General features: G+C 49.8%; 1 protein-coding gene across 9 annotated transcripts in view; it reads right to left on the bottom strand.

Annotated features, from left to right (window-relative positions):
- Positions 1-27,954, bottom strand: part of SOX13 (SRY-box transcription factor 13) — a 205,908-nt gene that overhangs the window by 11,670 nt on the left and 166,284 nt on the right. For 4 of the 9 annotated variants that reach the window (XM_081026371.1, XM_081026373.1, XM_081026374.1 and 1 more), the window contains 3 exons: positions 2,076-2,274; positions 711-822; positions 538-624 (listed from right to left, as the gene is read on the bottom strand). In XM_081026371.1, coding sequence (XP_080882497.1) covers positions 538-624; positions 711-822; positions 2,076-2,273 — 397 coding nt within the window. In that variant the 5' untranslated portion in view covers position 2,274. Of the gene's footprint in view, positions 1-537; positions 625-710; positions 823-2,075; positions 6,648-25,403; positions 25,537-27,954 lie in introns of those variants that run through there. The other 5 variants (XM_081026370.1, XM_081026368.1, XM_081026369.1 and 2 more) reach the window with 4 other exon arrangements.

Raw genomic sequence — 27,954 nt, 5'->3', positions numbered from 1 at the left:
CGTCGTTCCCATACATATGTATTAAATTTGGTTATTTTCCTCTTGCTAAAAAAAATGAAAAATAATAAAATTAAGTGCCCTCTGTGAGTGTGATCAACCACATTGGCAAAATTATCACTCTCATGATTCTACTAAGCAGAACTTTAATTCACTTAGTGAGGTCCTGCTGGCCTAGAATTAATTTTCAAAAGTGAAAGGGAATTTTTCGCTCATTTTACATTATAGGTGTATCTGGGAAGTGGAAATGATATGCCCAAGGTCACAAGGGTCCCTGGTAAGAGCCCAACCCATACCACCCATGGGATTTGATTCCCTCCAGGCCTCTCCTGCATGGGAATGAGCCAGACCTAATGTTTGGTCCCTAGGTGAGGGGATGTGCTGAGCCCTAGGGCCAGGCAGGAGCCAGAGTGGCACAGGCCAGATCTGAGGGCACCAAAACCCCCAATAATTGCCATCTAGGCCCAGAATGCATAGCCAGGCCGGGAGAAGGGGCAGAGGTTCAGACGTCCCTCCCCTGCCCACCCCCATGGCCTTCACCTTTGACATCTTTGGTTTCCACAGAGCTCCTTCCCAGGAACCTGTCCTTCCAGTCACTGGACAGCAGCTTCTCGATGGCTGGTACGACTAGAAGAGACCAAAGGGATGACGAACAACCTTCTGAAAACACTCCTGCCTCAGGTCCCTGTCTCTAACTAGGGCAGACTTCTTACCTTCCTTTAAATTTCGGTTGAAGTCTAGCTTCTCCTGGCTTCCAGAAGCAGCCTCAGAGCCTCCTGGTCTCTTGGGTTCCAGAGAACCATTGCTCTCTGGTGAGCCGCAATCCTGTAAGACACACTGAATGTCACTGACGCCTCCAAGAGAAGGGAGGGCAGGCTGCAGCGAGGGCTGAGCACCCCACGTACATAGGAATCGCAGAGTCCACTGGCCCTCCACATATAGGATCCTCCCTCCCCATCTTCCCTATCTTTGCTCTGGCTTTGCCTGATATACTGGAAAGAAAAAAAGGTTTAAAGACAAAAGACCTGGCTCAGTCAAGGCTCAGTGACTCACAAGGTCCTTGATCCCACAAATCCCTGAACTTCTCTGAACCTGACTTCCCTCTGCTGCAAATGGAAACACTCATACCTTCCCGTCATAGAATTGTGCTGGGATCAAGGGAGTTAACGCATGTAGATGAGGTTTGCCACTGCAGAGTAGGGGCTGAAAGCCAGCCCTTATTATTACTTCTTGGCATACACTCACCACTCCAGCAGGGCCCATGCGCCATCCGTCCTTTTATACACTATCCCCTCTTTCTTCTCATCTGAGTTTTCTCCATTCTTTAAGGCCCAGCTTGAGACCCTACTCCTCCAGGAAGTCTTCCTCAATTACCATCCAGCCTCCTAAGCCCCTCGCATACACTCCCAGGATGGATCCTTCCTCAGAACCCCAAAACTCTATTATTCTCCTCATTTGGCTTTTAATTATACATTCCGTTTGTAAATCTCTTCATGGAATCATAGAATTTTTTGTTTTCTCTTAAATTCATTTTTACTTGGGAACTTTAGTTCTTCCTGATTCCGGGTTTCCTTTCCCAGTGATCTCTCACAATTGTTTTCAACATTTTTAAAAGCTGCATGAATCCTTACTGCTCATGTAGTTCAGCTCCTTCATTTTAAGGGTGAAGAATTGTATTGTCTTTAACAGATATTTTACTCTGGCTTCATAAATGAGGCTGATTTTCTCAACTCATATGAAAAAGCTGGTAGATTACCTTTAAACTTTGAGCATGTATATCCTCTCTCTCCTTCAAGTCCTTAGGGTGTAAAGAGTGGTCACACAGGTGAGCATTAATATCAGGTGAGCGAGTACAGGAGTAAGTCCACATTCTACTCTGACAGGTAGCCTGCAAACTTGGCAGCCCCTCCCTCCCCAACTCACCTAACTCTTGTCCCACAGATGAATATTTCTGGGTGCCTGCTAGTGGGATGGGCGCCTCCACCCAGCTAGTGGGATGGGTGCCTGCCTGGCCTAATGGAGAGGGCAAACATGGTGTGGTGGGGACACTGGTGGGATACTGAAAAGTGCTGTATCACCTGGGCTGGAGCCTGGGGGTCAGCACCGTCCTGGGTGGCCCTGGCTGGGTCTCCAGGCTGGGGTTCAGCTGCAGCGGCCAAGCCCTGAGGGGCCTCGTGACAGGGCTCCTTCTTCCCCTCTGACTTGACAGTACAGTTCACCATGGTGCCACTGCCATCCAAGGCCAGTTGGGCAGGGCCAGGGCTCCTCATGGACATCCTAAGGGAGAAGGGGCAGAGTGAGCAAGGCGAGTCCTGAGGCCCAGAAGAAGCCTCCATCCCCCAGCCCCAAACAGGCACACACACAAGACAGAAGCTCCCATCGGGGACCCACGAGTGAAAAATAAAACAGCTTCTTCTGTCTTTTTTTTTTTTTTAATCAGAAGCTGTAGAGAAGATTGGGCCCAACCTTTGGCACTCCCTGCCTGTTGCACGGTTGGGACTAGTGGCTGATGGGTCCATCTAAGGAGGCCAGAGATTGTTAAGTAGTTGTTTCTGAGCCCAATAAAGTCAAGGACATAAATACATGTATGTATATATTTGTGTGTATACATATTTGTAATTAGTTACCAAAATTTAAAAATTACGAAGTATCATAAAGATCTGGATTTGACCTTCCCTTGAACTTGGTCTGTGGCAACAATTGGCTAGAAATGAGGCACCCCTTACAAACAGGCTCATTTGCCTTACTTCCCACTACTCCCTAAAAGGGAAACCAAGTCTCAGCTACACTATATAATACATTTATTCTTTGTTTTTCTTACAGTAGAGACAAGATAAAAGTGAACTATTTCTTATACCCATATATCTACCAAAAGTGGGAAAATAAATAACAGACTGAGAGATGGATGAGTGGCTTTAAGAAAAATATCTTCTCATATCTAGCTGGAGTCTCTCATTGAGATTGGGCCCCTGTAGGCATTTGCAATCCCTGGTTTAAGCAGAGACTCCATATCCACTGCTCTCGTTGCTGGCTCCCCACTTGTGGCATCGTGGCCTGGGAAGTCTAGAGTAGAGGAGCCGTCAGAGGATCCTGGGGGGTGGTTTCCAGTGGTCATGCCAGGCTCAGGCCCAGAGCAGCAGATACTCACAGCTCCCCTGCACACCCTCCAAAGTCACTGAGACAAGACCAGTGGGGACAGTCAGCAGGTTCAAGTACACATGGGTCCTGCCTGGGATACTCAACTAGCTGCTGAGTGACCTTGGGCGAGTTACTTAACCTCAGTTAAGTTTCACCTCAGTTTCTTTCCTCATCTGTAAAATGGGCTATGAACTACTTGCACGGTGTCTGGCAAACTATCCAGCACCGGTAAGCACGGGTGTGGTGTCTGTTCAAGCACTGCTAGCTGGGATGCCACACAAGGACCCACAGAATCAGCAGGGCCTGGAGGCTTGAGAGGCAAAGTCACGGGTCACCCACAAATCAGAGTCTCTGTGGGTGGCACCAGGGATGTTTGGACAAGCCCTCCAGGTGATTCTGATACATACTAGTTTAAGAAACATTGCTAAATAAAAATTTTTATAAATTTTTTATAAAAATTTTTACATGGGCGTTAAGTTTGTAGGAGGAGAGAATAAGGTAAAAACCAGATATAGTAAAACAACCCTTAAATTAAATTGCAGGTACACTCTAGTATTTGTATACTGCGTCAACTCTACAGCTACATGTTTCTTGTAAGTATAATGAATGACACAATCAATGTGCCATATACAATACATGAACGGTATTTTACATTAAATAACTAAAAGCATTATAGTTGAATAAATTGTATTCGATTTAATGCCTTCCTACAGGATCAGCCCAGACTCTCCTGCCACTTTCAAAGGGCAAGGCGCCCTGGGAGCAGGTGTGGGACCCAGGACAGGGCATTTCAGAGTGAGGGCATAACTGACCCTAAGAATACCAGCCCAGGAGAAAAGAAGAGATCCTAGCCCAGCTTGCCAGGACTTAGGGGTCCAACCTGAGATCCCTCCCACCACCCAGGGACCTGGAGAGTGTCCAGGAAGCCAGTGGCTCAGCCCATCCGGGCACAGGGAGGGGCGCAGAGCCAGTCTCGAGCAGGCAGGGCTCAGAGTGGGGGAGGAGGGAGTCGAAGAGGGGTATTATCCTGAAGCTGAGGGCAGCAATTACATAACAAACAAACCCCGGGCTCAAGCTGTGAATTAATCAAACCGCTGAAAATAAAACCTTCCTCTCAGGAACTTCAGACAAAAGAAATGAAAACAACCAGGCTGGCTGGGAAATAAAAGGCAGCAGCGCTGAAAGGGGGACAAAAGGAAACCAGACAATAGGGTGTTGGACAAAGGCAATAAAGCCAAAGGAAGTGTGACAGGCGAACAATGCTAGCCTGTGGGCCCTGATCCTGCCCGGCTCCGCGCCACCTCGGCCCACACCCACTGCTCCATTGGCCTCAGTGCGGGTAGGCGACCAGTTCGCCTCCTCGCTGCAGACTTGGCTCCGAAGGGCTTTTCCCCTCCATTCTGTCCCAGCTTTGTGGCCTTCCTGCCCCTACCTCAAAGTCTTTCTTCCCACTGCAGCCCACAGACCCCAGAGGCAGCTCAGCAGCACACATGGTTAGATGGGCAGGCCTAAGGCCTCAAGGCCTCGGTGGAATTGAGCTGTTGTCTCCCCAGCGCCAGATGCTGATGGTCTGGCCATCCCCCAGCTGAAGTTGGAGGCTGAGGAGGTAATTTTCTGTCCTAATTAACTCTTGGATAGCACTCCCCATACAGCCACTGGCCATCCCTGGCTACAGAGCACTTGTAACTGGTCAGTCCCAATGGAAATGTGCTTGGTATGCAACATACCTGGGTTTCCAAGGCTTACTACAAAAAACAGAATATAAAATAGTTTGTTAATAATTGGTTATTGATTACATGTTGAATTCAAAATGTTTTGCAAATGCTGGGTTAAGTAAAACATTGTTAAAATGCATTCACCTGTTCCTTTTCACCCTTCGTAATGTAGCTATTAGAAAACTTAAAGGCATACGTGTGCCTTGCATCATATTTCTGTTGGGCAGTGTTGCACTAGGACACCTCCTTCCTTTGGATTTAAATGGCCTTTCTACCCACACTTCACCCCCCAGCGTCCTTTCAGTGGGACTGTGGATTATCTTTATACTGGGGAGCTGGTCTTGTGGGGCTCCCAATGGCTCATCCTGGCCTCTGGCCCAGTGCCTGGTAACAAAGAAAATGGCTCCTGGTCACCAGCCAAGCTAGTTGGGAGTGTCAGTCTGTTCACCAGGGCGTGGTGCCCACTAGATAACCCTGCCAGAGCCTGCTGCCCAGACAAGGGCCCTTTACTCCACAACATGGCACTGGGCACGGGCTCTTAGCTGGAACTCTCTGCCTATTTATTTGTTGATGGAGAAGCAATAGTGCAGGCCTAACAGACGCCTTTCTCCTGGAAAGCATCTCCCTGGCCTCACCCTTTGGGAAGAGGGTCCTTGGGCACCTCTTTTCCTCCCTCTGACCCTCCGCAAGCACAGACCTGCTAGAGAAGAGCTGTTCCTTCCTTCACTTTCACAGCCTGAAGCCCACAGAGATGAAAGTCACTGAGGAGTGTGGCTGCTGGGCTCTGGACCCCAACCACACCAGCTCTCTTCTCAGAATGCAGAGAAAAAGCCGCATGTAACAAAATGTAAAGTGAAGGTACCCAAAGCGGGGGTGGAGAAAGATCAATGGAATGGAGTTTGGAAAACTCACAGGGTCCATAACCTGGGATCAAATTTTAGCCCTGCCACCAGCAGACTTGTGTGATCTTGGGCAAGTTAATTAACCTCTCTGAACCTGTCTCCTCATCCATATTATTGGGTATAATAATCCATATCACCTAGGTGTCCATGAAGATTAAATAATACAGGGTAAGCATCCATTAAGTACAGCCCAGGATGCTCTTCGAGTCAGGCAGTTGAGAGAAAAGTTTTTGGGGTCACAGACCTGAGTACCTTTAAACCCAACTCTGCCCAATTAATTGCTGTGCAACTTTGATCAAGTGTCCTAACCTCTCTGAACCCGTTTACTCCTCATTAAAATGGAAATTGGAAAAAAAAAAAAAGTATGAAGAGATGAGCCTTCCAGTAAAACTACAGAGCCTATAAGATGTATCTATTGTACATTCTCATGACACCCTGAACTTGGTGTTCAAAGTACTTATCACAGTTGGTAATGATATCAATACATGCTAAATTTATTTCTGTCTCACCTAGAAGTCTGAGAACCCACCCAACCCCACTCAGGACACTGGAAAATAGCTGTTTTCGCTCATCATTGCAGGCCCAGCGTCTAGCACAGTGCCTGGAACAGAGTAGATGCTCAAATATTCGTACAAGGATCAGAAAGTATAATATAGCTCAGCAGTATAACCCAAGCAGACCTGATGCATCATAAGTAACAGCTACTATTATCCTCATTATTAGAATGATGCTGTTCTCTGCGGTTTATTTTCCATACCACCACCTCCCATACCATTATCCTTAGCACCTTTTCCTGCATCTAAGCTCTTCCTATGAGTGACTTAAATCCCCCCAGCAGCAAAGCAACTCTATTTCATTCTGTTTTTACCTTGGGACAGGTAAGAAACATTTTCCATACCCTTTGGATTTAAAGACCCTGCTGTAGTCTTCCCTGAAGTTACTTTTTTTCCAGAGGCTATAAAACTCCTGAAATTCCTTTACCCCGTCCTTACCAAGAATGCTCTATGCTTGTACCGTGTTTTCCCGAAAATAAAACCTAGCCGGACCATCAGCTCTAATGCGCCTTTTAGAGCAAAAATTAATATAAGACCCGGTCTTACCGGGTATAACATAATATAATACTGGGTCTTATATAACATAAACACGGTATACTATCCCCGTGCTTCTCAAGAGGTTTTACATACAGCAGTCATACCTGCCTCTCTCTCCAGCCACCCAAAAGCCAAAGGACCCTTGGTGCACAGGAGATGTGAGTTATTGGGCTCCCCCAGGTCCCACCTGGGTCCTGGGGCCACAAGCCCATAGGACACTCCATTGGCCTCCCACTCTGGTGGGAGTGCTCCAGTGTACCCAATCTTTCTCTTGCCCAGCCTTGTAAATGGAGAAACTGAGGCCCAGAAAGGCCAAGTTCACGTGGCTTTTTTGGGCAGTATTTCTTCAGGACTATAGTCAGAGAACCTTAACCAACTGGGTCACGGAACAGCATCCCTTGTCTGCCCTCCCTTCCCTTCTCCAGAACCCATGCCACAGGCCTTCTGCTGCCTTCCTTCTCCTCGGCCTTATCTCACCTGAGCATCTGTCACAGGTGAAGGCCCCTAAAGGGAGAGGGCTCCGGCCATCCTCGCCCTTGATGCTGTAGAGCCGTGAGTCTCTGAGCTGGGGCCCGAGAGGCCCTGAAGTCCTCAGTCCAGTGCCTAGGACAAGGCCCAGAGGTGCCTGATCTCAACGGAGGGTCAGTGGCTCAGAGCACTACAGGTGCCGACCTCCTTTTTCTCCTCCCCAAAACCAACCTTATCCTTGCCCCTCTGACCCCCACCCACCTACAGGTGCACACCAAGCCCCTTTCTACCCAAAACAAATCACCAGCCACTTCCTTTCCCAATCAGCCAACGAGCAGCCCAGCTGGACTGGAATCAAAGGAGTTTTCACTCAGCCCTTCCTCCCTCCACAACGACAGCCCCTCTTCTCCCCCCCAAAAAATATCTAGATGCAGATAAAGACAGAGATAAATTCCAGTCATCAGAGCATGACAGATGACTCAGACCCAGGGTACAGGAAGACAGCCTGAACAGATAGGCAGACCCTCGAAGGGAAGCCAGTCACTACGCCCTCCCTGCCCACCCCCACACACGCCCACGCACACACCAGGCCCCTCTGTTGCAAGCTCCCGGTCCCAAGCTGGCCCTGAGTGGGTGGTGCCAAGGGCATCACTAGGGAGAGGTCCACACCACAGGAGCGGGGCAGGGCCTCAGTCCCAGGGGAACGGCACTTCCTCCCAAAGCCCCAGAGAGTTGAGAGCCTCAGGCAGTCCTAAACAATAGCCCGAGGCGTGGGTGCCCAGAACGGTGCCCCGGTGCCACATCCTGCCATTCTTCTCCCAGGCCGCACCCTGCCACCCTTCCTGGCTACGCCCGATCCTATCTCTAATGTTTACTCAGAGCTAGGAGTTAGGCTGGCTGCAGGCTTGGGACAAAGCTTTCCTGAGAGGCTCCCTCACCCTCTCCAGCCTCTGTGGACTCTGGGGGGTGTGAGATCCAGGACTTGTGTCCATCTGATTTAGCTTAGCTCACTGTCAGTCCCTTGGCTGTTCTGGGCTGGCCAAGATAGTAGTCCCCTGGTAGGGCAGCCAACACCAGCCAACAGAGAGGCTCTGGGAGCTCCCAAGCTCCTGTCCTCCCACCTGCAAGAGGAGGCAGCCTCCCCCTACCTCTGGCACAGAAGCCCAGCTCTAGACAGAGCTTCTTCATAGGTCGCCAGGATTCAGCCCCCGCCCAAGGGCAGAAGGACTGAAGGAGCTGGGGGTGAGACCAGGAAGAGACACAAGCTGTGATGTTCCCATCCACAGGCCCCCATCTAGTTGTCAGGCCTCTGAGGCACCTGAGTCTTCTCCCAGCCCAAAGGGAGAGTCGAGGAAGAGGCAGAGAGGACTTCAAGAGACTCGGAAATGCTGTCGCGGTTCCCAGAGAAATGTGTGCCTGCCCCACTGGCCTGGGTGAAATTTAGAAGAGGTAAACAGGGTCTGCAGGAGTCCCTTCTCTGGGGGCCTTCCTGCCTTCAGGAGCTGATGCTGTCTCCAGAGCCCCCCACACCCCATCAGCAGCCCACCCACAGTGCTAGCAGGCAGCTGCAGATTCTGTCCTTGTCTCCCAATGGTCAGGTCCAGGCCTCCATCCTGGATAGGGCAGTGTGTCTGGTCTTCTGTACGAGTGCCCACCAAGCCCAGGGCTGACACATAGCAGAATTGGTGCAATTGGGCCTGACTGGCCTTATCAAAGGCTTCTTCCCTTTTGGGATTGCCCTTAACATTAACCGAAGGAAGGGAGGGGGAAAAACAGAATGCCATGATAGAGTACTTCCGAGGGGCTTGCCATTCATTTCCTCGTCCTACCTCAGGCCAGTGAAGGTAGCATCTGAACCTATTCCTCACTGGTGCCCTGGCCCCACTCTCCCTTTACCCCAGATAACAGTACCTGATCCAACAAAGAGAGATCTGCCACTGGTCTTCACCCGTTACAGGATTCTAGATGTTTTCGACTTGAGTCACAACTAAGGAAGAATTAGTGCAAAGAAACCAAGGCGGCTGTGGGAACTTACAGAAAAGACTCACCTCTCAAAACCTTAGTTTCTTCATGTGTAAATGGAGATTCTAACACCTACTTTGTGATTAGAAGATAATATATAATTAAAGAATATATGTTCTTTAATATATGTTCAGGGAAGGAAGGAGAGACCTAATGCAGGAAAGGATGTCTCTTCCTCCTACCCCAGAGCTCCAGGGAGCATGTGGGCGTGCCCAGGCTCTCCAGGAGACAGGCAGGTGGGTGTGACCCTCCAGCATTGCTGGAAGGCATCCTGGCATGGCTAAAAGAAAACGGGCTTTGTTGTAATCCAGACTTGTGTTTGAGGCCTGGATCCACCACAGACTATATTACCTATGTGACAATGGGGAAGTGTCCATTTCTCCAACTCTAAAATAACACAAGTAATAACTGTCTCAAAAAATTATTAAAAGGATTGAATGTAATGTTTGCCAAAAGCAAAAAACTAGTTTGCTCCCTGAACCCTCCCCATCACACTTTGGAGAAGCCGCCCCTACCCCTGTGTGGGCACGTTGCCCTCTTCCTGCTCCTTCCCCCTCACCCCCGTCACCCGCCCAGTAGGTCTCCTTCTCTTTAGGGCTGTCTCACAACCCTGAGTAGGTTGTCTTGATGTTCTGTTGCTGTCCCCAATTACCATGGACTAACACAGGCTGGTGCCTACACTGAGTCAGGCATCCAGGTACCACACGGAGTGGACAGGCTGAAAAGATCTGAATTTGCCAAGGAAACCCCACATATTCAGTGTTACTGCTTATCTGGCCAAGCCACCAGGCCTTCCCTTCCCAGCTTATGACACAAAAGCTCTGCAGAACTCACAGGCCCCTCAGCCAGCTCTCTCATTTCCTCTGGAGTCCAAGAGGGTAAAGTGTTCTGTTAACCCCTGCGGTCCCCCTGTGGAGACTACAGGGATGACCACAGAGGGGAAAAGGACAAGCGGGAACCAGGCTGGATAGTGTCAAGGTATACAGTGACATGGAGGCCCTGGAGACATGCGCGATTGGCTTCAACCCCAGCACCTCTCTCACCAGCAGCTGGACAGGCCAACTTACTCTCTAAACCTACCACTTCCTTTATCTGCAGATGGGACTGGTAATATATACCCAATAGCATGGTTGCAAGGAATAAACCATATCATACGTGCAACAGCCAGTGCCTGGCACACAGCCGTGCAGAACAGCTGCAATGGGCATTATCATAGTAATCTAGAGTTGGAGGGTGAAGGTTAGAAAAGTGGAGAGTCACCCAATTCCACACTGCTCTAAGTAGGAGCCCAATGAATACTTGAGACTTCACCTCTTCACATTGCAGATTCTTTATGTGTAAAAGGGGCTGAAAAAACCTACATCTCATGGTTATTGAATTAGGAAATATATAACATACTAAGCACAATGTCTGGCACAAAGCAGATGAAACTTACTTAATATTACCGTTGCGGTTGAATGAGTGAGTGAATGAATTAATGAATGATTGTCCTTCCAGGGAACCTCTGATAGCCAGAGAACTGAGCCCCAAGCCAGTGTTATCTTTCGAAGGTCCTTAAAGGCATTTCAAATATCAACCTCTACACATCCGTGAGCCCACAGCCCCTCTCAAAATAGGCGCCTCCACACGGCATCCTGGGGTCCCGGAGGGCTCCAAAAGGTATCTGATTCCTCCCCTAATTCCTCTCCCTCTTCCTGCCTCTGCCACCCACTGCAGGGGCAGGGGAAAGGGTCAGTGATCACAACTTGTGAGTGGTACACAACAGAAAGAGGAGTGGGTAAATGCCAGTCCTCAACAGGGCCGCCAGGAAGTGTTGGCAGGAGCACAGCCTTGGACCAGGTCAGCATGCAAATATTCAACACATCCACTTCAGCCTCATGCCCTCCTTCCTGGGGTGCACCCCCACAAGTTTCCATGAAAGATACACCTCAAAAGAAGGTCTGGGGTCTTCCAAAGAGGTTCAGTATCTAGTTCCCCAGCTTGAACAGACAGTAGAGAAACAAGGTGACTGGCAGCCCTGCAGTTATGGTGGCCGGGGCCCAGGGGCTAGACCTCGATGCACTGGCCTCAACTTTGGGCACCCCGCTCAGGTCTGCTGCTTCTTCCTTCACCTCTCTTCCCCATTGCAGGGGTTCTGGGTGGACTGCGTCCCATGCCCATGTAAGCCTAATCACCAACATCTCCCCTTGACAAGCTCACTCATCGGAAACCCCAGTGCAGCCGCTCGCTCAGGCTCAAGCAGCATTCATTCTTCCAGTGAACAAAGTGTTCCGTTCTCTTTCTCTGCAAAGGCCGCATTTCCTCTCCCATTATCTGCCCCATCGGCAGCCAAGCCTGCCGCAAAAGCAAGATTTCTTTTTTTCTTTTTGTTTTTTCATGGTCCCCTTTATTTATAGGTTATGTTTCTTCTTGGCTTTGGCTCCTTTTCAAAGGGGCAGGGAAGCAAAGGGAGGACAGCAGTATCGTAGTTAGTCTCTAATTTAACCTAAAATGCTCACCACACAACCCCGAACGCAGCCCGGCTGCACCCCAGTCTGCCTGGGACCCCACCTTCCAGCACTAGCACCCTTTGCAAACTGAGGCAGGACCACCCCAACCAAGAAAAGAGACAGATCTGGCAAAGGGGTGGGACGAGGTATGATGGTGGGATGAGGTATGATTTGGGGAGGGATCTTGACATCTGGAGCCCACATTGCTGATAATAATAATAACTGAGACATTCAAAGTATTTAACAAGTGAGTGATGGGCACTAACCAACTAGATGAGACTCTTGGGACAATCAGATGAGTTGTCAGCCAGAACACCTGCTCGGCACTATGGTGTGTATCAGCTAAAGACATCCCCCACCCCACAATAGCTAACATTCACTGAGCATTTGCTTTGTGCCAATCACTGTTTGAATCACTTTTGCTTACATTAATTTATTTAATCTTCACAACAATTATGAGGTAGATGATATTATTATCTCCATTTTACAGATGGAAAAACTGAGGCAGAGGTGACTGGAGCCTGAGCAGTCTAGCATCAGAACTTACCTCTCGACCAGACAACAGGAACAGAGCACACAGTATGCTGAGTGACATTTGTAGGAATTAGCTCTTTTAATTCTTTCAACAGCTCCTATGATATAATTACTATTACATCTCTGTTTTACTAATGAGGACACAGAAGCTTAAGGTGACTAAGCAATTGCCCGAGGTCATAGCCAGTGAGTGGTGACCAAGACACTGAACCCAGACACTAGCTATTGAGTCCCTTCTTTTAAGCACTGGATTATACTGGCTTCTCTTCCTCTTGTCTGAGGTCCCAAGGGCCATGGAAAGTCATTCTTGGAGCCTGAATTGCCAGTTCCCAACTTCCAGCCTCTGCTGGGCCACTGCTGCTCGCATGATAGGGTTCAAGGGACCCGGGCAGGCCCTATTTTGGTTGACACAAGAGAAATCAAAGGCAAATTTGGTGCCAAAAAAGCCCTGGTTTCACAGGTTGCCAGTCTCACTCACTACTGCCAGCCATGCCAGGAGACCAGGTAAAAACAAGTGGGGGGTCAGTGCTCCTACCTACACCACATACAGAGATAAAAAAACTCAAAAGGACTCCAAGCCTACCAGTTATCTTCCGAGTGAATTAGGGGCAGCCTGCATTCCCAAAGGCACAGGGCTGCCCAGCCCCTGACCTCCCTTAGTTATCACTGCTTTACTTCTTGGCCATCCCTTGGTGTCATCTGTCTCCACGCCTCCAATCCTGCTCCCTTCACTTCCTATTCACGCCCAACTCTCAACAGCACTGAGCAGAACTGTGTGCTTCCTACTCCCTTAAAATACATATGCCTAATGAATAGCTGCAGTCATTCTTATTTTCTTATCAATTTTTTTCTGAATATAAAAAAGAACATGTGCTCATTGCAGAAAATCTGCAAACAACATAAAAAAGGACAGAAAAATTAACAAGTCACCCATTTCCCATGGATCTGGAGAAGGCCACTGATAACAATTTGGCGTATCTGCGTCAAGCCTTTCTTATGCATAATTTTCTTTTTCATCATTGAGCTCATAAGCAAGTTTTTATATTTTTCCTCCCACTTAATAGGCTATATAAAAGGGAGTTTTCATGTCACTAAAAATTGGGAATTATTAAAAATTCTTTATAAAGCCATGTGTAATAAATGCACATCTTCTGCTCCTGGCTTTTTTTGCTTTACCCAATGCCCATGGTTGCAATGATCAACGTGTTAAACCTCATGCTACTAAAAGCTCCTCTTCATCCAAGGTCATCTACCCTCCAGACGCTTCTAGTACGTCAAGGCCATTCTGCTCCTGTGACAGATGGGAAGGAAAGGGGTCTGACAGTCAGTGGACAGAGCAAGGCAGCAGAAGGACCTCACCTGCCTCCTGCTGATGGACTGGGGAAAGAGTAGCAAAAGAAGTAGAGAATTGAGGATGGAGGCTATAACGGGGCCCCAGCATGTCTCGGGGCCTCGATATCCCCTTAAAAAGATAGAGAACCACAGTGAGATACTACTTGACACCTATTATAGTGGCTATTAATAAATACAAAAACAGCGTTGGTAAGGATGTGAACAATTGCTAGTGGGAATATCAAATGATACAGCCAGTGTAAACAACAATATGGCAGCTCCTCGAAAAATTAAACATAGAATAACCATGTGATCCAGCAATTCTACTTCTGGGTATATACCCAAAAGAACTGAAAGCAGTTTCTTGAAGAAAGATTTGTACACCCATGCTCGTACGACATTATTCACTATAGCCAGAAGGTGGAAGCCCAAGTGTCCATGGGTGGAGGGATGGTTAAACAAAACGCTACAGGTAAGCAATATAATGGGATATTATCAGCCTTAAAAAGGAAGGAAATTCTGACACATGATACAACATAAGATGAACCTTGAAAATACTATGCTAAATAAAATAAGCCAGACACAAATTTGATATATTTCATGATTCCACTTTTAAGAGGTACTGGGAGAAATTAAATTCATTGAGACAGAAAGTAGAATAGAGGTCACCAGGGGCTGGGGGAGGGGCGATGGGGGAGCTACTGTTTAATAGAGACAGAGTTTTAGTTTGGAGATGATGCAGTTCTGGAGATAGACAATGGTGATGGTTGCACAAGCAACACGTGAATGTACTTAATGCCATTGAACTGTTAACACTTAAAAATTGGTTAAAAGGGTAAATTTTGTTATGCATATTTACCACACACACACACACTAAAGATGGAGAACATGAAACTGCTAATAATTTGCACTTTCACGGCACTTTTAATCTTGCAGATGGGCAAAGGCGAGAGCATAAACAGCCTCACAGACTGGGGACGAGTGTCAGACTGGGCGTCAGGGAGACCACAGGCCCACACTCCCAAAGCCATAATTAACGTCACTAATTGAAGTGTCTAGAAAAGGCCAGGGCCAGACAGTACCAGACCTGCCCCACCAGCTAGAAGGCCTTCCCCTCGAAGCCTCCCTCACCTCTAGGAATGATTAAAGGCAGAGACAAGGTGTATTTAGGATCCCTCAGCAGGGAGGTAGAGACCTGGGAGCAGAAAGATGGGGTGGAGGAAGAGATTTGGTCTTCCCTTAAAATTAGTTCCCCGTCTTTCCTGGAAATCCTTTCTTCAAATCTCCTTCCTAGCATGGTGGTTTCAAGGAAAGCACTGGGCTGACAGCTGGTTTCCAGAACAGGTATGCCCCCGACTTGCTGAAGAACAAGAACAATGAGCGCGTTATCCTCCCACTCTGGGCCTCTCTTGAGGTTTACTCCTGGTGTACTCCCCATCTGGAGAGGACCCAATGACAATGGTCCAAAGGAAAGCTCTAATCCAGAAGGCCTGTGCTAATATTGGGGTAACTGGGGTGCGGTCCGCCTGGGGAGAGAAGGGGGGAAATGAGCAGCCTTCCCAGTTCCCAGGGACTCACCCACTTATCCCACAGATGCTGGCTTTTGTGGGCCACGGAATTATCCCTTTCCTCCTCAATGAATGACAAGTTGGGGCTAAAGTCTCATCCAGCCTCAAGGTTCACTTGATATTACCATCTTCTATTACTGGTGCCTTTACTGGTAAAAATTTCCCCAGTTCCCACTTAACTAAGAACAAATTCCATGGTTTCCAGTGTCTCTAAAAGATGCCTGTGCTCCATGGCCCGATTAAGAGTGCAGGTCACACGGATGGCAGGCTATCACTGTGGACCCTTAGGGATTTTCTATAGAAACCAAAGAGCCACCAGCAATCTTGTCCATCTTTGTCCAAAGAGGAAGAGAGATGGGCGTAGCGTCCCCAGGCCCTCCCTCTGCCCACTGTGCTGTTAGAGGCTCTCTCCCCTTCCCCCACAGCCTGCAGCCCTGACCCAGAGGATGAGGTCAGTGATGGGGTCACTGGAGGCGCCAGCTCTGTCTCTTAGGAGGAATTTAACCCTCTTCCTGCTGGCTCATCACTATTCACCCTTGTGGGGACAAAACCCCAAAAAACAGTTTCCAGGCTCTCGGCCTCACATAGAAAGGTGCTGGCTCGGGTAGTAAATGGCCATCAACTGTGATCAGATGCCAGCAGCTGTGGCTAGTTGGCCGTCAGCTGTAACCCGTAGGCCATTGGCCACTAATATAATGGCTGTGGCTACGCTAGCAGAGAAGGAATGGGGGCTAGCAAGAAGATGGTGGCTGGCAAGCGCGGACTGCTGTTAGGCAGATAATGTAGATCCTGCTTCCTGTGTCTCCAGCCCAGCCGCCAGCGAGAATATATTGGTTTGACTCCCCTATCTATGGCTCCGTGGGTGTTCCTTTTTGGCCTTACCGTGTCCTGCGTTCTTGGGCGGGGAGTGGGAGCTGAGACCCTGCACGACAAATGGCGCAGCGAGCAGGGTGTCCTGCGCGACACATGGCGTAGTCGGCAGGATACGGTGCCGGCCAAAGCTCTCCGAAGGGCAGTGGAGCAGTTTGTGCGTATGAAAGCTCAGTCTGAGGAAGACCAGGAGGAGCAGCTGCCGGAGAGCTCGATCCCCGTGGAGGGGTGGAAAGATGTGGATGGTTCCCCAACCAGCAGAGGCCGGAGAAAGCGGAGAAAGCGAAGGTTGTTGCCGCCCTGTGGGCTGGGAACTGCTTGCTGAGGCAGCCCGGATGCAGGACTTTTAGTCCCAGGAGGAAACGCTTGCTGAGTCCTCCTTGGGAGATGAGGGTGAGGTCAAGGTCGTCCCTCACCCCCAGGACAGCCCTGGTGAATGACTATGGACTATGGGGAATTGCCTTTTATCCCTGATTTAATGGACGCTTGACTGTTTGGGAACATACCACCATGTAGTGGGACTGGTTAGAATGTTTGCTTTTGTGTCTTGACTGGCCGCCATTGATAATATGTAAGCACCTTGATGTGAGCTGCTGTTGTTCCAGCACAGTACCCCGAGAGGCCCAGAGAGAGAGTGGCAGTGCCCTGAGAGCCCTGGCTGAGTCCAGGAAGTCTGGCTGTGTCCAGAGAGAGTGGCAGTGCCCTGAGGCCCTGGCTGTGTCCAGGAAGTCTGGCTGTGCCCAGAGAGAGTGGCAGTGCCCTGTGAGCCCTGGCTGTGTCCAGGAAGTCTGGCTGTGTCCAGAGAGAGTGGCAGTGCCCTGAGAGGCCCTGGCTGTGTCCAGGAAGTCTGGCTGTGTCCAGAGAGAGTGGCAGTGCCCTGAGAAACTCTGGCTGTGCCCGGGGAGACAGGTGGTACCCTAAGAAGCCCAGGAAGTCTGGCTGTGACCAGAAGTACTGTGGTGGTGCCCTGAGAAAAGCTGGCTGTGCCCGGGGAAACAGGTGGTACCCTAAGAAGCCCAGGAAGTCTGGCTGTGACCAGAAGTACTGTGGTGGTGCCCTGAGAAAAGCTGGCTGTGCCCAGGGAAACAGGTGGTACCCTAAGAAGCCCAGGATGTCTGGCTGTGCCCAGAAGTACTGGTGGTGCCCTGAGAAACCCTGGCTGTGCCCAGAGAGCCTGGCTGTGTTCAGGATAGTGCATTCACCTCCAGGCTCCTTGCACAGGGCCCCTCGCAGAAGACGCGTGTCGCGTAGATTGTGAGGCGAGACCCTGTAGGGGTGGAGTGTGGGGACAAAACCCCAAAAAACAGTTTCCAGGCTCTCGGCCTCACATAGAAAGGTGCTGGCTCGGGTAGTAAATGGCCATCAACTGTGATCAGATGCCAGCAGCTGTGGCTAGTTGGCCGTCAGCTGTAACCCGTAGGCCATTGGCCACTAATATAATGGCTGTGGCTACGCTAGCAGAGAAGGAATGGGGGCTAGCAAGAAGATGGTGGCTGGCAAGCGCGGACTGCTGTTAGGCAGATAATGTAGATCCTGCTTCCTGTGTCTCCAGCCCAGCCGCCAGCGAGAATATATTGGTTTGACTCCCCTATCTATGGCTCCGTGGGTGTTCCTTTTTGGCCTTACCGTGTCCTGCGTTCTTGGGCGGGGAGTGGGAGCTGAGACCCTGCACGACAAATGGCGCAGCGAGCAGGGTGTCCTGCGCGACAACCCTAATAGACCTCCCTGTATCGAGGGAAAAAATAATTGCAGAGGGGGTCTAGACAGGCAGGGTGAGAATTCTGAGTGCACAGTGGAAATGAGCCCTGGATTTGGGGGCAGAAGGTCTGAGTTTGAGCCCTACCTCTGCCACAAACTCAGTCATAATTCTCTGAACCTCAGCTTTCTTATTTGTAAATTGGGAGTAAAAATACACACCAACAGATTGCTGGGCACCTCGGCAGAGTGATTTTTGCAAGTATCAAAGCACTTCATACACTTGATGGTTGGTTTATAAAGCCCCATATACTGGGGAGGGGTTTGGACGCCTGTAATTCACTGTAGGATCTGGTACACACACCCAGCCTTCCCAGGTCTCAGTTTTTCCATTTGCACGTGGAGTGAATTATTCCTTCTTCCCCCAGAGGTACGATGATAAGTGGGGGGGGCACCACAGCCTTTGATGCTGTGAAATAAATACAGGTGCTGCTAAGCCCCTGATCTCCACCTTCAGGCTGCAGCCAAATCAGCAGAAAGATACGGAAGCTTCTCAGAAGAAAGATATTGACAGCACCTGCCATTTATTGAGTGATCACCACAAGCTGAGAACTTCACAGATATTTTCGTCAGTGACAAAACCCATTTTATAGATGAAGCAACTGAAGCCAAGGGGTGAAGGCAGAGTCCCACTTAAGGTCCGCCTGACCACAACACAAAGATCTGGGAGAACAGGCTACTGCCCACAAGCGCTCCAAACCCAGCTAACCCTCTCGCCATGGGCGTGGGTGCCGACCCGGCAGCCTTCACTTCCTGCCAGGCTCCGGCAGGCAGCTCATGGACACCCCGAGTCCAAAGGTTAGTGAAAGGCTGTTGATTACTACGAATTATTAAAAGTCACCAGCAGTTCAGTTTTGTGAATGTGGTGGTTCTGGTCTCATAGCGATCCCAACTACATGTGAATTTCATCAGTCTTACAAAAAATCTGTCCTGCTTGGTGTAGAATTGCCCCCCTTAGTGACCAATTTAAGGGACCACACTGGGCAAAGGACAAAAGGCAGTGCACTCTGAGCCAAACTGTCATTTCTGCTACAGCTGACAACGCCGGGCCAGCAGCTAATGTGTGAAAAACAGTGTGTTTGTTCCCTTCTCTGGGCTGCTCCCCAGCACCAGCATTGCAGGGTCCTCCACCCCATACCCCAGCTCCTGGGACCCTTAGAGAGCAGCTCTCACCCTTGTTTCTTTGAGGGAATGGTTCACTCCAGTAACAGAATAACCACAGCAACAGGAACAGCACCAACTACCTGGAAAAGAGTCCCATGTGCCAGACTTTGTTCTGAACACTTTCCATGTAATCCTTTTTATTTAATCCTCCCAACATGCAGGCCTGATTGTGGGCAGCATTTTACAGCTGAGGAAGCTGAAGCACAGAGAAGCATCTGAGGGAGGAATACTGAGGGAGGCTGAGGAAGGCATCATAGCCAGCAGTGGTCCCCGCCACACTCTGGAGAGTTGCTCCTCCTCTCCCAGATCCTACAGAGGTCATATTCATGACCCGAGGGAGGGGCTGCCCCCACATCCAGGCAGGCCCCAGGAGCGCAGCGCCATCTGCAACTCAACATATGCTCCAACAACCACCGACGCAGTAGCCATTGTACTAATATTGGCTCCCACTTACTGGAGCCTCCTATACTCTAGGCCCCGTACTAAAAGCTGTAATCACAAAGGTGTGATCACAAAATATGGTGATTATTTAAATTTAAAAGATTTATTACAGTAAAAGACACAATGCCATTAAACCCCCTCAAAATACACCCCCAAGCTTAGAACACACTTATCCCGTCGTTCTTGCCACTGTCTAAAGCAGTTCTGGAAGTCCTCTTTCGTGAGTGTCTACTTTAGCCTTCATCATGTCAACTCTCCATGTCACATATCGCTTCTGGCACGACAATTTCTGTCAAGTAAAAACATTACAGTGTGTCCTCATTCATCTTATTCACCAGATCTGGCACCATGTGACTTCTGGCTCTTCCCTAAAGTCAAAACGACCATGAAAGGTAAATGTTTTGAATCGATTCAGGACATCCAGGCGGCCACAACAGCACAACTAAAGACACTCACGAAAGAGGACTTCCAGAACTGCTTCAGAACGTGGCAAGAACAATGGGATAAGTGTGTTCAAAGTGAGGAGGGGTATTTTGAGGGGGCTCAATGGCAATGTGTCTTTTACTGCAATAAATTTTTAAATGTAAACATTCACCATATTTTTTGATCACACCTTGTACATCACTTCATTGAATCCTTTTCACATCGTGAGGTAGGTATTATTCTTTTCCCAGTTCGTCAGAGAACTAGGCTCTAAAAACGTTTTGGTATTTGCCAGAAATCACACAGATTAGAAGAAGTAAAACCACTCACCCTGGGTCTGCCAGACTCCACCTTGGCCCCAGCCTCTCAACCCAATGCTGCAGAGATGGAACTGTCACCATCAGTCCTGGTGTCCTGGCCAACTCTGATGAAAGGCTTTGTTCCCATAATGCAGCTTGGTTTCCTAGGATTTTTTTGTCTCACCCAGATTACAGCTTCCCTGAGAACAGGGTCTAGTCTCCTCCACCCCAGCCTCATCCAGTGCTTTCACATTAATGAGAGCTTGTAAAGCTTATTCATTCCCCTATCTCATTTGTTCAAAAATATATCAAGCCATTGCTTTTTAAAATGACATCTAGAGATTAATATTCCTCAATCCCAAACAATATAAATTTGCCCATTCATCGAGAAATGGCACAAGCTGGATTTCCCAGGAAAGTGGGCCACACTCACTTGGGCTCCAGCTGGACCAAAGCCAAGGGCAGCGTGGGTCAGGGCAGACAGGGAAAAGGAACATACCCACTGCCCAGGGCTGCCAGCGTGGTCCCACACCCTGAGAGCCCACTAGCCCTGGCAGGGAAGGGAAACTTGTCTCGATTACCAGACGGTTCAGCGCGATCTGAAGGCAGCAAAAATGTCTTTAAGGAAAGAAAAAGAACAGGGATCTGTTGGACGGTGTCACAGAACAATGAAGAGAAGTTTCAGACTGAATGAATGAGCCACCCATTCTAAAAGTTCTCTGAAACATTCTCTGGTTCCTCATTGTCAACAAAGTCCTAGTTCCTTGGCCTACTCTGCCGTGAGTGGTCTTATCTAAGCCAAGGCCCTCCCTTTTCCCCCAGCAGGACTCCTCGCAGCACCTGGTACAGAGGTGCCCCACTATTATTTGCCTTAGCAGGACACAGGGGTTGCTAATGGAGCCAAGTCTGGTGCTGGGCCCAGAGTATGTGCTCCACATACACTTCACTGAACTTATCCATGCCAAATCGAATCTCTGAGTTCATCCTTTCTTGAACCCCTAGCAAGAGCCTTGAGCTGGCCAGGGAGGAGGATGCCAAGCCAAGAACAGAGGACAACTACCCAGCTCAGGACAGAGTGGCCATCAGCTGTGTGAGGATAAGAGTAAGATAATAGTCCAAACCTCACAGCTGGAAACCATTTCCATTCTCTCACTGTACACCATCCCTTTCCCCCACCGCCCGATGCACACTTTCTCTGCCCTGGCTCTTCCCAGAGACCCACAGACACTTTTTCTCCTCTAGCAAGTCTGCCCTTCCCAATCATGCAATGGCACCAAGCTTGGAGACCTGCTGGGCTGCAGGAATCCACCACTTGAAAGGTTCACTCTCCTCAAAGCAGTCTGGGACCCTCCCCGCTGTGAGGCAGAGGCCAGGGGATTAGGCACCACCTGACCTGACATAGAGAAACCCCTTCACTCCCTGAAGAAAGGCTAATATAACTACTTCTAGTCCAAACAGTCGGGAGGAGAATGAGGGGATGAGGAAAAGAATGAGACCAACTTACACGAGAGGTGGATGGAGGAATGGGACTTGCTTCGAGGATTGGGGACCGGTGGTAACCACAGGGAAGTGGGGAAGCCAGCCTGGTGGAGGGGGCTCCACAGGTGCTGATCCGATCCTCTCCATTGTCTTCCGGGACCCCCACATACAACCTTGCACAACACAGCCCGGGCGCCCGCACAGCTCTATCTACTGCCCCGATCTCGCAACCGGGAAGCTAAATTCCACCAGCTCAGCACTTTTGCAGAAAGGGGGTTGTTTTGCTTGCGCACCACTCTTTCCACAGGGGTGGTCATCTTGCCTGCTCCCCCTCTTCCGGGATCCTCTTGCACACAGCTGCTCTCCTTTCCTTGTAGGGGTCGTCCCAGGCCCTGCCATCTCGACAAACTCTATAGCAACTGTTCTGAATGTCAGTGCCCTGACCCCATTTCACAGAGAAAAACATGGAGCCTGAGGCCCAGTGGGCAGGAGTGTGAGAGGTGAGCCCACTCGCCCTCCTTACAAGAGCCATTTGGGTTCACATGGGGATGCCGTGCCATCGCGGAAGGGCGTCTCTCCACACAGGGCTGGTCTCAAATTGGCCCCGCGCTACTAAAACTGTCCCCTAGCACAGGCCAAGGAATCACCGTCAACCATAAAGTTGTTGGCCCATGCTCTTTCCTGTCTAGCCTCTCACCATGGCCAAGAATCTCCCCAATACTGCAGAGAAGAGAATGCGCTTGGCTGGAGACCTGGGTGTCAGAAATTGCTAATAACAGAATCTCAATCTGGAAAACAAAATAGAAGGTCTGACCCTTCCTTTCTGTTCCTCTCATGCCCAACACTATTTCCTGCAAGGCCAAGAAGAGAAAGAAATGCTTTCTTTGGCCACAGTCAGAGAGGGAAATGGGTTCTTACCACCCCAGGACTCCCAGGGGCTCCTTTTTCCCCACTAGCCTCACAGCTCACAGGCACAGATGCCAGGCCCCAAGGACATCCTTCTCTAATTTCACTTGATCCTCACATTTATTGAGCATCTGCTAAGTGCCAAGCACTGTGTGCCTCCATGTGAAGGCTCCCTGGTCCCCATTCACGGGTGACAGTGGCTGCTGGGGAGCAATGGAATGGCTCCCTGCTGAATAGCAGTGGGTCATCCAGCCCTCTGTGCTCCCCCCAGGGAGGGAGGATCTAGAGTGGATGACCGGGAGTTGACTGTTCCTAATCACCTGCCCTCCCTGAGAGAGGTCAGGGGGGAAATGGGACAGGAGTGAGAAGGTGTAGGCAAGAGCAAAAAGACAAAGGAAGCAGCCATCTTTGCAAAAAACAATAATATAAAAGGCAAATCTGAATGTGCCTAGAGATAAATTATAAAATTGTGTTCAGTGTATTGGTTATATGCAAACTATATGTAAATGTGTACATGGCCCTTGGAAAACTCAAGTCTCACTGCTACTCTTTCTGCCTCTCTCTCACTCATGGCTACCTAGGAAGCTATCTGCCACTTGGCCAGGGCATCCCAGAGTACTCCTGGCATTCCCACGTCCAGCCACGTCTCCTGGCATTCCCCTTTGCACCAACTTCTCTCCTTGGCCTCACCTCACCTCGCGACCACCTGAGAATCACTGAGTGCAGAGGAGGAAGATAAAATGGAGATATACTCACACTGGGCATGGCTAAGGTGGCAAGTGATAGTGGAGAGGAGAATGGTGGTCTCTGTCTATCTGGTCTTGGGATGGGTTCCCTGCGAATGACAGGAGACCCAATGTGCTCCAGACATTCCTTGATGCCCTTGGCCCTTCCCATCACTAATTCCTCAAACCAATGGCAGGCGGCCAGGGGACTCTGCAGCAAATCCCAGAGTGGGTTTCCACTTGTTCTGCACAGGATGAGACACAACACATGGAACCACTAGCTCATCCCTGCAGACCCACAGCCAGTGTGGGACGAGGAAACCCCACCACTTGGACGAGTTCCCATCCCATCTCTAAATCTCGGTCTCCTCATCCACAAAATGGGCAGTTAGATAATCTCAGACCTTCCTGACTCACAGGTTTCATGAGTCACCCCTGAGATAAACCATGTGGAGGGAGGCAAACCAGGGAGGGCACTGCCAAGTGACGATGCAGGACTGGGAAGCATCTGACTCCACACCTGGAGTTTAAAAGTGCAACATAAATGACCAGGGCGGCTGTCATCATCCTTATCTGACACTATCGCCTCAGTAGCACAGCATTCTTGTTTCATCCTGGGAGGGATCACGATGGACCCTCCCAAGTTGCAGATAGGAAAAGCGAGGTTCCAAGAGGCCAAGTGACAGGCCTGTAGACATACAAGCCAAAGCTAGAGCAGAGCCTTGGTGTCCTCGATGACCACTGGCCCCAGCTGCCCTCTGGCCCTCAAACCAGCATCACAGTCACAGGAAGATGTCAGAGGGCCCTTGAAGGGCATCACCCCGATGGAAAGGGCAGGACGGAACCCTACTGCCTGATGTACAGGACAGCACCTGAACTGGAACCACTGCTCTAGCCACAAGGAATCAGCTCCCTCCACGTCAGTGCAGCAGGCCCGGGCGCGGCCCCAGGAAGGCCAACGTCTGGCCCCTGTCGTCCCGGGCCTCCCAGCGTGACTGATCTACCCGTGGTCCATTACCTGTTCAAAAATCATGGACGGAAAGAGACATACAGTTGTTTCCAAGGTACAGATATAGAGACCAAGGCCCAAGAAGGGTCTTGACATGGGCAGGACCACACAAACAGTGACCCCCGCATCTCCCATTTACTGTGCAACCACAGGGCATCAGCACTTGGCACACCTTTCTCTCTAATCCTCACAATCATCTGGCACCAGAGGAGATCCCATTACCCCATTTTATGGAAAAGAAAAATGAGGCTCAAAGAAATTAGGTATATGGCCCAACATCGAGATTCAAAATCCAAAATCTTCAAATCCAGAATTTTCTGACTCTAAAACTCTATGGTGTTTTCATTAAACAGTCCTGCTTCTCTATAAATTAAAGGTATTCCGGAGTGAGTGAGACTGAGTTTTTCAATAAGTCATGCAGATTGGTGTGGGGAGGAAGAAAAAAGGCACTGTGTATCAATCAACCAGAATTGGCACCTCACCCTGCAGTAAGCTGGGATGAGGCTGAAGCCCTTCGCCTGGCATGCAGGACCTTCTCAGCCTGGCCCCTGCCACCCCTCCAGCTGTTGTCCTCCCAAACCTGTAATATAGGTACAAAGATGCACTTTCACACCTCTGGGCTCTGGCTCACACACGGTGCCGCTTCATAGAAGGCCCATCCTACATTCTTGACCCAGAAAACTCCTATACCTCACTGAAAGCCCAGCTCAAATGTTCCCCACCTTCATAAATCACTCCTTAATAATCCTAGCAGAGTTGATTGTTCCTACAGGGCATTCCAGAGCCGTTGGACTTCCTAGTCTCTAGTACTTGACTAGACTGCAATTACTTTTTAACCTGTCTATTTCCTAGGCTCTGACTACATTTGAGACACTGATACTCTCCAAGACACTTGGACAATAATGGCCTTCTCTTAACAGAGTCCTTACCATACAACACGCATCACACCATGCATCTCTTCACACATTTAACAATCACAACAGCCTCATCAGGCAGTGACTATTATCACCCCCATGTTACAGATGCATTAATCTCAGAGAGATTAAGTTACTTACCCAAGACAGTTGGATACTTACATAGGCAGTGGACTCCACAATCTGCTGATCTGTGCTGCTACTATATTATTTTTCCTTGTCTACCCCAACCCGAATACAGTGCCTGGCACACAGTAGGTGCTTAGTAAAGGTTTATGTCATAAAGAGGTATGAAGGGAGGAGGGTGTTGCCACACTCCAGCCACCTCCAGCCCCAAAATCCCACCTGGAATCCCTTGGACCAGGTCTTTCTACTTGTCGCCTCACCTTCCATTAGTCCTGACACAGTGCTTCTTTCCTCCCAGAAGTTCCCACCCATTTCTTCCTTGGGTGCCTCAGCAGGGGTGAGGAGTTTTCTGGCTTTCCAGTGGGAAAACTGAGACTCACTGAGGCCTCATGATGGGTGGGGCTAGAGAACCCGACTCCCCACTGCCCTTGCCCCCCAATCAGGACTGGTTTTACCTCTCTCAAGAACCAAAGGCAAGGGGAATCTGGAGTTCAGCACCTGCCCTTCACTCACTCCCAGCACCCCCTAGCTGACCTGGCCACTGGTCTCAAACTGAGCCTGAGAAAGGGAGGAGGGGGGTTGCTCCCTGGGGCCAGAGAGGAGGAGACAAGAGGTTCTTTGTGTCTGCAGCGCTCCTGAGACACCTGTTCTCCCTCCAGCCTGCCTGTGGCCTCCCTCCCTCCTGGCCAGCCTGTGTGCGGCCTTGTTTATCCTGCAGCCCTGGCAGCCAGGCCCAGCCTGCTCCCAGTGTGGGGCTCCAGCAGACCCTGCCAGCACCTGCCCAGTCCTGGCAGCCTTGGAGGCTGCTGGCCAAGCACAATCACCCCGCTGTTGACACAGTTGTTGATTTTCGGGAGGGCAGGGAGAGACAGGAGAGGAGGAAAGAAGCAGCAAAGGCATTTAACACCAGCCTGGCTAATTTGCAGTTGGCCCTGGCAATCCTGCACCTCCTGCAGCTGCCTGGGAGAGGCCTGGGCACCACACTGTGCCCTAGTCCCACTTGAACCCACAGCACCACACCACAGGCAGCCCCCACACACCCCATACATATTAGCACACCCCAAAACCCATGCTCCCCTGTGCTGGCACACACAACTCATAGGCGAACAAGGCCTCTGCGTGCCAGGAGCCCCTAGCCACCCTGTCTTCGAATGTCCCCCACTCATCCTCCCCCAAAAGTCAGGATGACTATCTGACATGCCCTTGGAGATGCAGGTGGGGACCCTGGGAGACAGGGTGATTTGCCCTTACAACCCTCTCTTCTCTGACTTGTTCTTGCCAAACTATCTCCTCCTCATTCTCCAGGTCTTTGCTTCCTCTTCCAGGGAGGCTTCCCTGACTGTCCAAAGCTGGTTGTGGTGCCCCTCTTGGGGGCTCCCAAAGCACTTCACCCTGTACCTCCCTAACCTTCACTTTTGTCAGTCAATATCTAATCGATTATTTACTTCCCTTTATCTTCCTCAAAACTGTATCTTAGCCCCAGTGCAGCAGGGCATAGCAGAGAGTCGGGCGTTCCTTACATATCTGCTGAGTAGATGAGTAAACTGCGTAGGTCCCCATAGACCCCAACAGCCACTCCACCTCCACCCAAGTTCCCACTCTGAGAATCACCTCTTGGATTAAAAAGGCCTCTTACATTAAAAAGGCTTCTTGCAACTAGTAATGGCAACTGGACCTGGAGCTGAGCTGCGCCCTCCCACAACTAAGATTGAAAGGATAACAACTTGACTTGGAAAAAAGTTCTGGAAATATACACTGTTCCCCAATAAAGTCCTGTTCCCCTTCCCCAATAAAAATCTTAAAAAAAAAAAAAAAAAGCCTCTTGGCTGATTAAAAGTCTCACGTGCTTCGTGCTTCGGAGTTACCCGTTGTCACCAGCACATGAACTTAGGTTAGTAATCCAATTAGCCAGTTATTGCCTCAGAGATCAAAGAGCTGGATCCTAAGGGGAAGCGATGGGTGAGTCTTCATGATGGGACAGGAAAAGAGAAAGGAAGGACACTGAGAAGACCCTGTGGGTTGAAGTCCAGCAAAAGGGCCTGGTGGAGGGCTGCTGTCAGGTGAGGCAAGAACCTCCCTTCCTCCCCATTTGCCCCATCAGTCTTCCCTGCCCCATCCTAAACCCAATTAGCCTTGACTCAGGAATGAAGCTCCCTTGTACCTGTAGCCAATTATCCAAACAGGACTCTGACTTCATGAGGAGGGCGGTGACAGTCCAACTAGAGACCCTCTCTAAAATACCCAACACACCCACACTCATGCTTGCATACAAGCCCTCCCCTCAATTCTGGTTCCCCAAGCTCTAATGTCCAGAAAGGGGTAACCAATAGCCAAGAATCACCTCCAGAGTGGGAGTATCAGGTTAAGGAGTATGGCTCTAAGGCCGGCAGAGCTGGTGGAAAAGAAGGGAGCTTACATTATGAAAACCATAGGTCACAACCTCACACCTGTCAAAATGGCCATTACCAAAAAGATAACAAGAGTTGGTGAGGATGTGGAGAAAAGGGAACCCTCGTGCACATTGGTGGGAATGTAAACTGGCACAGCCACTATGGAAAACAATACGGAAGTTCCTCAAAAATTAAAA

The sequence above is a fragment of the Rhinolophus hipposideros genome, assembly GCF_964194185.1.
Source record: "Rhinolophus hipposideros genome assembly, chromosome: 19".
Taxonomy (NCBI): domain Eukaryota; kingdom Metazoa; phylum Chordata; class Mammalia; order Chiroptera; family Rhinolophidae; genus Rhinolophus; species Rhinolophus hipposideros.
Note: the sequence above shows the minus strand (reverse complement) of the source record. Positions and strands in the feature narration are given on the sequence as shown.